General features: G+C 37.6%; 1 protein-coding gene and 1 long non-coding RNA gene across 3 annotated transcripts; both read right to left on the bottom strand.

The window, feature by feature from the left end:
* Nucleotides 1-2,199: 2,199 nt before the first annotated feature.
* Nucleotides 2,200-5,396, bottom strand: LOC110893732. Of its 2 annotated transcripts, XR_002565943.2 has the most exons (4): nucleotides 4,968-5,396; nucleotides 3,918-4,007; nucleotides 2,469-2,521; nucleotides 2,200-2,375 (listed from the first exon to the last, which is right to left on the bottom strand). It is a non-coding gene; the product is annotated as an uncharacterized LOC110893732 (long non-coding RNA). The 2 variants fall into 2 exon arrangements; XR_002565942.1 differs by lacking the exon at nucleotides 2,469-2,521 and having other exon boundaries at nucleotides 4,968-5,394.
* A 1,112-nt stretch (nucleotides 5,397-6,508) lies between these two features.
* LOC110893733 (serine acetyltransferase 5) lies at nucleotides 6,509-10,650 on the bottom strand. The gene is made up of 2 exons (XM_022140846.2): nucleotides 10,172-10,650; nucleotides 6,509-7,158 (listed from the first exon to the last, which is right to left on the bottom strand). The coding sequence occupies exons 1-2, from the start codon at nucleotides 10,553-10,555 to the stop codon at nucleotides 6,670-6,672; spliced, it is 873 nt and encodes a 290-aa protein (XP_021996538.1). The 5' UTR covers nucleotides 10,556-10,650; the 3' UTR covers nucleotides 6,509-6,669.
* Nucleotides 10,651-12,474: the final 1,824 nt, after the last annotated feature.

The following is a 12,474-nucleotide window of genomic DNA, read 5'->3' as shown; positions in this document are numbered from 1 at the left end:
TTACTAATCAAAATAAATCGATTTATTCCATACTACTCATACATCATATGCTATCTTTTATTTGGTTCACTAAGAGCTATCCTAAACATTCCATTACTACCATTACCTCTGATTAGCTTTAAGCTCATAGGAAGGGTCGATATATTATCATACGCCTACTGCAATCATTCAAAGACTTATTATTATAACCAAATCACCCTTTTTACACCTACTTATCCGTACTTAACATGAAGACTAAGCATTATTTTCATGGTTACTATTGTTAGTTATGTCATGCATATCTTTTCTACAATGCCTTGTTCAAATGAACATGGCCAACAAGCCGAGCATCAAGGTTAGCATTTCTTATCGATACTTGTCGTTTCTTATATTCTATCAGAATTTCCACAGTTACGATCACTCAATTCAGTACCACCAGTTCGCATAGAAGTATTATTCAATATGTAACTTTCTATTTAACATCCACAAGTTAAACCATTTACTAACCTCGCTAATTTGGCACGAGCCAACGTGTAACAACCCGAGTTGACTTGCTCCTTCACGAACCCGTATCTTAACAGGGTTGATCTTGTCCATCTGGTAACATGAGCTTCCATTCATGAGCATTCTTTCACCGTCCTAGGTGGCTTTATTGCATCATGATTACTGTCAATCTCATTATAAATTTTGTGATTTACACATTTCATTCGATCTCATTCAGACACGTTGTTTATCACATCACCTCATTTATATGTCAATACTTTCTCAATTCCTTCTTAAGACATTAGTGTGTTAGACCTATTCATAAAGGGTCAATACATAGCCATTTCTTAATATATCGTTCTTATTATTTATATATACATACGTATCGAGGTACATGTTTTACTCCTTTTCAATTCAGACATGCTTACGATCTCATCGCTTCACTGTCCCAGTGTTTTCTTGCAAACACTTGCCCTTCCCGTTTTGAAAGTTAGTCATAATACTTATTTCGCTTACAATACTAACATTTTAGTTCCATTTGCTCATATACTTTCATTTCCTTTACACATTCGATTACCCAATTAAAGGGGTAATGGCATATACTCTCATAATGAGATTCAAGTACACCGCTTACGACCCGGTCACATCGGGTTAATTGCTTTCAACATAAATCTTTCGTTCTATCCGTATAACGGATTGAACTTCATACATTTGTTATTGCATTCACGACCACCCGTTCTAAACGGATGGTACCTTATCCTTACTCGACTTGTTCATCTTGAACCGGTCGACTTGCATAGCTTATTATAGCATTCGCTATATTAACCAAATCCGCAAGGGATTTGCATCATTCGTATCTTTCATTCCTTGAATCCGTTTCGCGGATTCAAGCATTGCATTCGCATATTTCATTCCTTGAATCCGTCTCGCGGATTCAAGCATTGCATTCGCATATTTCATTCCTCGAATCCGTCTCGCGGATTCAAGCATTGCATTCGCATATTTCATTCCTTGAATCCGTCTCGCGGATTCAAGTATTGCATTCACATCTTTCATTCCTACAAAGTACTCTCAATCCCCCAAGAGTCCTACTACCCATTTCACCCACACGCCTAGCTGCTACCAAACTCTATCGGACATACCTGTAATGATTATCACGGTCTCACGAACGTCATACGTTTCTTGTGTACTGGCCAGGTACACGTTCCACGTACTAGTTTCGTGTCTTCGCGTAATCGCCACCTTATGTCCGAAGAATTTAGTTTCGGCTCGTGTAACATTTTCAAAACTTATTTACCATGTCGTTATCATAATTTGTTCAATTTTTTTTTTCACTTGCTTAACCATACCATTTCATACGCCCATACGTTAGGTTTACGTACCTGGGGTCAATTCGTATCATTACTTGTCTCGATGCCGGTCCTAGACCGCATTCACGGATCATCTCTTCCAACAATTGCGCTTACCCTTCACAAAACATACTATTAGTTTCCTTCAAATACATAATCTAATACATACTTACATTCGCTTTTGCCTTTAGGCCTCGATCGAGTCTTGGATTGTACGGGTTCTTGGTCACGAGAGCACAACGGTTTGAGTTCAAGTATTTACCTCCTATTACTTGATTCTCTCAAACCAGGGCTCTGATACCAACTTGTTACGCCCTAACTCGTAATTGACAAAAAGTCGCAGCGGAAGTTTAAGCCATAAAATTTCTTTCATTATAAATACCTTAACTTATTTAAAATTTCATTTTAACACAACTTTTTCACATGAAGTCATCAACCGACTCATTTACAATTAAATACATGACATGGGTTTTCTAAATTTCAACACCAACGTTCCCGTACAATCTGTCTTGTGACTCGGTCCTTGATCTCTATCCCTTGAAGATCCTTCGTATCTCGTACTACCTGCACTCACCACATAAAATTCATAAACATCAGTACGCATCGTAAACATGTAAAATTCATTCACGTTTATTTTTCGTTCCGTTAACTCTTTACATTCCGGCTTTCCATCTGATCATACGACCCGCGGTGAGACTTCTCTGCTATTCCTGCGTTATTCCTGCGTTACACTTCCTTCACCATGGCACGCCATTAGTAACATGACCATTCAAATATGTTAGAGCCATATATATAAGCATATATACAAGATCCTTTCTTTCATGCACAACAAATCCTACTTCATGGATAAGTACCTACACACGTATGTTCATACACATTTCATACCTACATACATACATACATACATACATACATACATACATACATACATACATACATACATACATACATACATACATACATACATACATACATACATACATACATACATACATACATACATACATACATACATACATACATACAAGCTTTATTCCTTTGTGTACATTCAATCCCATTTAATACATATGTACCTACTTTCATATATGTATAGTCATACATCTATTTAAATACACCCGAAAACATACATGCAAACATAAACACATCTACACGTACATTCTTACATACTTACATATAGTTATATAATGCATATAACATATTTAGATAGCCTTCACACAAGTTTAGAGTTGAAGAATGCGAAAAATATGAAAGAACCAGCAATTGGCGCAAGAAGGAACCAATCTGGCGCAACCTTGTGCCAGTTCTGGCGCAATACAGATGACATCAGTCATGGGCGCAACCTTGTGCCAGGGGGGCGCAACCTTGCGCCTGGTTCAGACCTGCAACTTTCAGCATGACGAATTTTTACAGTTTTGGTCATAACTTTCTCATTTCTTGTCCGTTTTACCCGATTCTTTTTCCTACGTGATCGTAATTTAATCCTCTATCATATGGACTTGAAATCCCACGTTCGGTTTAAGGAAATTCTTAACTTACGTGCGTTCGACATATTATCATTTTCTAACTATTTGACCCGTTCGTGCATTTATCAACATAATCAGTTTATTTAACCTCAATCTCATAAGAACTTTAATAATTTCATTGGCACCTATCATAAAAGATTAAATTCTCGGACGTCTTGCATCCTCTTAACCCATTTTCGCTCAAAAGCTTATTTTTGACCCGTTATGGGTATTTGCGCATTAAGTGGACTATAACATACCAAACCCTATACTTCGCTTTCATACTTGTCCAAGACATTACTCTAATCGAATAGCTCGTTTCCAAACGACTTCTAAGGTCGTTTGCCCGATATACCTATCAAGGGCATTTTAGTCAACTATGCTCTATCCTTAATAACAAAGGAATTCCTTACATAAGTAACCAATTCCACTACTTAGCTACAATTTCTTAATCACACCTACCTTGCTCGGATCAAAACTAAAATCCGTTTAATACTTCATTGACATCATACAATTCATTCCTATTCGACCTCAATTATCACATATAATTAAATTGCATATAACATTACATAAACAACTAAGAAGTGATTACGGAATCACTTACCTTGAGCGTCCATTTTCGCATTGGCTTCCTTGTCCCCTCTTGACCCGTTAGTCTTTCGTGCTTGAGTCCACTTCCACATGATCCCTAATGCTTTCGTGTTACCGCAATCACATCCTTGTTAGTGTACACGATTACACATATAAATGATCATATCAAAAGCATAACTCACATTTGACTTTCATGGTCAAGTCTAATAAACATAAAGCATACATCCAAAATCACATCTTTTTAGACTCATGAAATCCATCATGTTAACGCATAAAACACATATTAATTTAGCACATACCATTCGACACTATGTACATTTCGTACTTATGATGCTAAAGTACTTACAACCACATGATCACATAATCATACTCGCATACACATACTCGCATACACATTTGCTTACATATACTTTCACATATCATACACCTTCGCTCTTAATTACCATGATTCAAGCACATCTAATACAAGGCGAGCATTACACCATTCAAGCACAAGGTACAAGCTCCTAATGCATAATTTTACCAAACCATACATTCAATCCGAATTCTCATATGGACTCCACCTTAAGCACACTTAACATATTATTTTGCTAACGACTACACCATAAACACCTTCTATACATACTTACCCACAACTTTCATACGATTTCACAATTTTGTTTTCTTAGGCATTTCATCGAACACTTGGCGTGCGTACTAATATCTAAGCATAATGTACAAGCATTTTCATTCTTTTTCTTCCTAGTTATTTACTTTCAAACATTAGCAAAGCAAAATGCCAAATCAATTTCATACCATGCTCAATCTAACTAGCAAGATGGTCACATACAACATAACATATCTAGGATCGAACAAAGACTAGACATGGGTGACATACCCATGTCGCCATCTCCATCAACCTATGATGGGTTTCATCTCCAAACACCTAATTAATCAAAATTATGCATAGCACATGTTTCGTATGGTGATTCTAACACATAATAACGCTTAATTTCATACAAATTCGTGGATTGATCAAAAACCCACTTCTTACAAAATCACCAAATCACAAAATACAACTTACCATGTGTTTATCTTGTGTAGATGGTTGGGAATATAGCTCATGCATCCATCAAACCTTCATTTTTCTCTTCCAATTTGGGGAATTTTGTGGTTTTTAGGGTTTGTCTTCTCCCCTGCTCAATCCATCGCCCACACACACCTCTCTAATGTGTGTGTTTTATTTTTTTAAGTTTATGTAATTTCATCTTTCAAGTTGCCCAAGTTTGGCCCCTCAAGATTCACCATATTTCCATACTTGCCACAACTTCATTTCTTTAAATAAAACACTTTCTTATTTATCCTCTTTTAACCCTTGTAATTTGTTAATTGTTAGTCACAAATTTTTCCATCCCTTATATTTAACTTGTAACTATAACTAAGTTAACTAACTTAGTTACCATGTCACATCGTGTAAAACAAAACATGCTCGAAATTTAATAATTCGGTTTTTGGGGCGTTACAGCTCATGCCCCCACCAGAAGTTGCAGAATAATTTACGGGAGGAGGTGTTAGATGAGAATAAACCGCCCAACAACCTGAGCGGCTGAATCTTCCACAAGACTCAATAGCAGCCGGTAGAAGCATCCACAACAGCAGTTGAGTCATTATCCTCGTACACCTTACGGGAGGAGATGGTAGATGAGAATGATCGTTCCCCTCCACACAAGAACTTCCCACTTGGTATACGAAAATTAAAATTGAGAAAAACATCATGATGAATGAGGTCCCGAATGATCCAAGAGCATCATACATTGACCAAATTTTCGTATCGCCAGAAATATCAAGCCCCGAACATCTTCTATAAAGAACATCATACAGACACAATTGCAAGATCAACATTATATTATTTTCAACAAGCAATTATTTTAACACACTCATTGTGTTACAGAAGAATTCTTGTGCATCAATCAGTTTGTATTATATATTTGGGTTATAAGGCAACATGCATACGTTGGTAATGTTTTAAACTTGCAAAATGAAACAGCAATATTTAATAAAATTGTAGTATCAAACAGCAATCTTTAACAAATTTGTAGTATCAAACAGCGATTTTTTAGAACATTGCAGATTAAAACAACAATCTTCATTAAGATGGAGGTATGAAATAACGACTTTCTTTAAGATTGCACAATGAAACAACGACTTTCTTTAAGATTGTAGTATGAAACAACAACCTTCGTTAAGATTGTTGTATGAAACAGCGACTTCAGCAACATTGCTGTTTGAAACAACGACTTTCAGCAACATTGGTGTTTGAAACAGTGACTTTCAGCAACTTGAACAGCTTTTGCAGAACAATCTGACTTTTTGCAGAAATGAGAAGGAAGGTCGTTGTTTGAATGTGCGACCTACCTATTTACCTAATGTTGATAACAAGTTTTATGGCCACCTACATACACTCTTTTGAAGCTTAAACCACCTAAACCTGCAAAAAATTCTTATTTATATTATTTATTTACTTTTTTAAATAAATATTACCTAATAACTATTATTATATACAAATTTCGATGAATGTCATATATAATTTCCTACAGAACCTTTTTATAAATTGATTACATCAAGGAAAAAAAAAGATTACGGCTGCATAAAGTAATAAATCAAAATAGAACAAAATGTAAGGTAGGATACATTTATGATTTATCCCCCAAACTTATTACTAAAACTACAATATTTTCAAAATGGAACACAACTTGAGGTACCATTTAATCTTAAGGCATGCTATCTCATATAGTGTAATCAGACCAATCTGATATGAATGAAGTATGATCCATAGACGTCCCCGGGCATTCTTCGACCTTCGATCCCTCTTTCTCTTCAACCAACCTCGCTGGATTCCCCACCGCGGTGGCTCGTGGCGGCACGTTGATCAAAACCACCGATCCCGCCCCGATCTTTGCTCCGGTGCCAATGCTTACATTGCCCAAAATAGTCGCGCCTGCACCAATCAACACACCGTCTCCGATCTTCGGGTGGCGGTCACCGCCAGCCTTGCCTGTCCCTCCTAGCGTCACGTGGTGGAGAATTGAAACATTGTTGCCGATAACTGCGGTCTCACCGACGACAACGCCTGTTGCGTGGTCGAATAGTATTCCCTTACCGAGTTTAGCACCTGGATGAATGTCGACAGCGAAGACGTCAGAGATTCGAGATTGTAGAGCCAGGGCTAGTGGTTTGCGGGATTGGGTCCATAGTTTATGAGCCACCCTATGAGCCTGGTCAAACCATATATCAAGTTATAACAAAAGTGTCAACATGATTATAGAAGTAATATCATTTCTAATGATTTAGGGAAGTAATTACTGTTTTCGTCCCTGTGGTTTGTCAAAAATCACCATTTCAGTCCATTTGTTTAAAAATTACGATTTCAGTCCCTGTGGTTTCACTTTCGTAACCATTTGAGTCCACCTCGTAACCATTTCAGTCCCTGTACTTAACAGAATAATGGATTGAAATGGTTACGAAAGTGAAACCACAGGGACTGAAATCGCAAATTTTAAACTAATGGACTGAAATAGTGATTTTTGACAAACCACAGGGACGAAAACAGTAATTAACTCTTCTTTTTATTTTACCCGTTCAATATAGAATGTAAATGAAATCAACTCATTCCATAAGAATGTGAAGATGAATCCTATAGCACTTTAACCATGGTTAAAAATCCCTCGATACAAAACTGTTATCGGTTAAAATCTTTACCCACAATCGCTAACAAGCAGAGTATCACAAAAATCTCACTTTAAGAATTCTAAAGGGAACATCTAATAGAAATACAATCAAACCTTCATAAAACAAATGAATTTATTAACCATAAAAATTATATTCTCCAGCCACAATGCTTTTTCATTCCAGAAATAGAATGAATTTTATTTGACTCTCTAAAGTGAACATTGTTGCTTTTCCTCATCAAGATTGATATAAGTTTACTTATATTGTGACCTCAACTGTGTTGGATATGCATCTAGTGATTATTGCATATAAAAAAATTCAAAATATTTGATCAAAACTGACTGTTGCTCTGATTTTATGGTTGCTGAAAATTTATAAAAAAAAATAAGATTTAACATTGTCTCACTAATTTCAATAAAATGAAGAATTATGACAACTGATTGTAATTCTTTAAAATGAATCCTAGAGTACTTAAAACATGGTTAAAACAAACCTTTACTTGTTAAAATCTTAACCCACAATCACCAACAAGGACAATATCACATAGACCTCACCTTTAAAAATTAAAACTCAAAAAAATTTAATAGCAACACTATCAAACCTCCCTAAAAAGAATGAATTTTTTTAACTATAAAAATTAAATAGAAGAGTTAATAGCCAAAATGGTCCCTGAGGTTTGCTCACTTTTGCCACTTTAGTCCAAAATCCAAAATTTTTAAATCTGGGTACCTGGGCTTTGCATTTTGTTGCCATTTTAGTCCAAATTTTAAAAACCCCCTTTTTTTGACTGTTGCAACCAGCCTATTTTGTCCTTTTGCGCAGGGGTATTCTAGGTTCTTGATCTGAGTTTGTTATAATAACTCATAAAAATGACCAAAATACCCCTGCACAAAAGGACAAAATAGGCTGGTTGCAACAATCAAAAAAGGGAGTTTTTGAAATTTGGACTAAAATGGCAATAAAATGCAAACCTCAGGGAGCAGATTTAAAAATTTTGGATTTTGGACTAAAGTGGCAAAAGTGAGCAAACCTCAGGGACCATTTTGGCTATTAACTCTAAATAGAATAACTATATTCCTCACCCACAATGCTTCTTCATTCCAAAAATACAATCAATTTTGTTTAACTCTCCAAAGTCAAAACTGTTGCTTTTCCTCATCAAGATTGCTATAACTTGCTTATATTATAACCTCAACTAGTCAACTGTGTTTGGATATGCATCTAAGGCTATCCATTACCAGATCACGCCCCCAGTGAGGTGGCGGTGATCTGGCATTAGGGGCGTCAAACACTGCCACTTGGGGCGTTAGTGAAGACGTTGGAGCCGGAGGCGTGAACTGCCTCAAGCTCGTGAGGAAGAAGATAAGCTGGGCCCATGTCTTTTCAACCAATTACATTCCATCTTTCCAATTTTTTTTTCTGTAATTATTACACACAAAGGTGAAAAAAGAAAGTGAGTGACAGCTCATACGGCGTGCCTAAGTGACACACGAGCAGTTACTTTTTGACGTGGCGGTTAAAAATTGTGAAATCATAACACATAGCCTAATCTAAAGTGATTATTCCATATCAAATCCTTTGATCAATACTAATCGTGCTTCTAATTTTAATCATTTTATAGTTCTTCATCATCATCATCATCATCATCATCATCATCATACTCGGTAAATCCCACCAATAGCTAGCAGGGGCGGATCCAGAGGTGTTTTGGAGGTTCCCGGGAACCCCCTTGGTTTGAAAAAAATGTAAAAAATTAGTGAAAACTTTATATGATTTGGAAAAAATTAGTGAGAATTTACCAAAAGGAACCCGGGGGAAAATATTCCTGGATCCGCCACTGAATTAGCAGGCTAAGGTATGGTTTGAGGAGGGTAAGATGTAGACAGCCATACCTCTACCCCTTTGGAATAGAGAGGCTACTTCCAGTAAACACCCCGGCTCGATAGTAGTTTTGCATCAAGCCTTGGACACAAGACACATAAAACTTAGCAATCACATGATGCATGATTAACCGCCCGCCGCTTTTAACGTTATTTTCTTGAAATTATTAAAACAACGTTAAAATAATTTCACTTTTGCCGCCGAAAGGCCCACACATATATATACATTATATGCGCACAACTCAACCGGGGCGTTTTTAATATTTTATAGTTGCTAAAACTATAAGACAACAAGATTCAAAATTCTCACCCTAATTTCAACATTTTTAGGTATCATGACACAACTGATCATAACTCTTTGATTCTAGGGACCCGACACGACCCGAGAACCGATCAAACATAAAATACAGAACCGATTCACTACCCTAAATATAGGGTCGGTTCCGGTCCATAGGTCCAAGTCGGGTTTCACCATGAAAAGAACCGAGAACCGACCCGACCCAATTTTGTATGAAAAATTGGAACCAATCTAAATACCTAGGTACTTGGGTTCGGGTTGGGTTGGGTATATTTTCGATTCGGTTCTCGGTTATTTTCGGCCCGGACCTAAACTTGCTCACCCCTATTTGATTCCAGATAACTCCAATCAAATTCACTAAACAAATACAAGAAAACTAACCTGACAAGCGAGAAACCCTTTGTAATTAAGCAAACAATGCGAAAACGAAACACAAGCAGGGTCACGCGACCTGGCGGCGCGTAGGTCAGCAACAGCGGCTGACCGGAGATCAGGGTCAACAGAAAACGTATTAAGAAACAGATCATAAAGCAGAGTTGACAGCAAAGTGGAAGAACAAAGCTTGTTTCCAAGATGAAACGCCAGTGAACGATCAAGAGTCGAGTGAGAGAGTATTGTTGAGTATAAGTAACTAGCCAACGCCGGCTCCGATTCGGCGTCGCGGCGCGCCTCGGCTTTGATTTCGTTCCAGACCCATGACGCCTCTTCGTCTGGGTCAGCCGCTTGCATCGGCGCCGATGAGTATCGGGAGTCACCTGCTGGCATTGGTTGGTGGGTTGGTTGATACGATACTGCTACTATACGGTGTCGTTTTTTTCCACGACTAATGTTGTTGAGGATAATATTATTTATTATTATTTTTGGCGTTCATAAATAGGGGGTTTCGGAGAAAAATAGGTGCCAAAATGGGATAGCGTGAATAAAGTTATGGGATTAGACTATGCCACGATAGTATTTTTTTTCTAAAGTGTGAATTTCAATATGTACATGGATCATTGGTCATCGAGTTTCTGTCAAGGACGGTTACCCATCAGCCCAGCATTCACAGACGCGATGTTCTATCAGGCCCCGGCTGCCGTTCTGACTGACCTTCGCCCGGAAACCATACTGCCCCCACACGAGAAACTCGCTGGGTAACAGCTGGGTAAAACCGGGTTGACCTCCGGATCGAACCATGCCTCGGTAGGAAACGATCCATCATTGGGACGTCCCGCACCTTTCGCCGCAGCCGGGAGTCGAACCGGCGTCTCCAAGGAGAACACAGACCCAACTAACCAACTGGGCTATGGTGGGGGATATGCCACGATAGTATCTAGACAATGGGATGTAAAAAGGTTGCTCCACACTGGCATTTGGTACTTAATACCGAATTTCTCATATTTATAATTTTCGATACTGAATTGGTATTCACTTTTTGACGTTTTCGATACCAGTACTTTCGGTTTGGTACTGTGCCGATATTTTACCGAATTTTACCCTTAAATACCAGTACTGAACCGTATCGTACCGGACATTTTCGTTACCGGTATCCATATTTAGCAAATTTCTATACAAGTATTTTCGGTACAGGTACTAGGCTCATCCGTACTCCACAGCTAAAAGTAGAGGTGTGCAAATTAGGTTTTTCTTCCGAAAAATCGGGTCGGGTTATAAATCAAACCGGGTTGGTGAAGAAAATAAAAGAAATGGTTTGTAAAATACCGGTCTGGGTTATAAACTGGGTTAGGAGGGAAAATGTTAGAACATATTAAATCAATTGGGGTTTGGTTCAAAGCGGTTTGGGAGAAAAAAACCAAGTATTTGACATGTTTTTCAAATTGGGTCGGTTCCAAACAGGTTTCAAGGAACGGGGCTACGAACTGGCCGGTTGGGTCTAGTCCAAATCGGTTTTTTGGTGAAGTGGTTTGGGTTATAAACCAGTTTAGCAGGCCCAAACCGTTTTTTAACACCTTTAGCTAAAATAGACAATCTGAATGGACCAAGATCGATTATATACCGTTCGGTTGGGCTTGGTTCTTGTTTCGGGTTTTTTTTTACTGGTTCGGTTTTAGTCTACAACTGAATAGTTTCCTTTATTTAACGAAAGTACGAAACAGACTCCATTTTGTAAACTCAGACTCGATTTGATAGCTTTACAAGCATTTGTGATACAAGCTCGAGCTCGATGGGATAACTCAACAAGCTTTTATAGTAGTTATGATATGAGGTGCAACACGATTTAATATATCTCAACAAGTATTTATGATATACCTCCAAAGATAGCTTGGCAAGCCTGTATGATGTAGCCTCAAACTCAATTTGTAAACACCAAATCACTTTGTACAACACATACCACAATACGCAACCCGAAGGTTTGGGTTGGGTTCATATAGATGAGTCCAGTTCTGTTTCGGTCAAAATCACCAACATATTTAGCTAAATGGGTCAGGTTCAAGTTGACCGGTAGGGTTGAGCCAATTTATTTTTACAACTTTAAGAAAAATATATGGGTTGTTTCATAACTTAAGCAGAATTGTCATTTTATGTCAAAATTAAAAAGATAAAAAGGTAAATGAGTAACAATTTTCGAATTAAATAGGTTAAAAGGGGAAATGAGTAACAATTTTTCGAATTAAATAGGTTGTGTTAGTGTCAATCCACGAATACCGTTGGTGTGTTTAGGTTCATGTGTTTGACACAGTTTT

Source organism: Helianthus annuus, chromosome 12 (assembly GCF_002127325.2).
Source record: "Helianthus annuus cultivar XRQ/B chromosome 12, HanXRQr2.0-SUNRISE, whole genome shotgun sequence".
Classification (NCBI taxonomy): domain Eukaryota; kingdom Viridiplantae; phylum Streptophyta; class Magnoliopsida; order Asterales; family Asteraceae; genus Helianthus; species Helianthus annuus.
The sequence above is the reverse complement of the archived record's forward strand: the minus strand, read 5'-3'. Positions and strand labels throughout refer to the sequence as shown.

What these genes read in the sequence shown, in the direction of transcription:
- LOC110893733 (XM_022140846.2), bottom strand. Translation starts at nt 10,555, where the DNA reads ATGCCAGCAGGTGACTCCCGATACTCATCGGCGCCGATGCAAGCGGCT. An exon ending in AAGGGTTTCTCGCTTGTCAG is followed by an intron (nt 7,159 to 10,171) that starts GTTAGTTTTCTT and finishes TGGTTTGACCAG; the next exon opens with GCTCATAGGGTGGCTCATAA.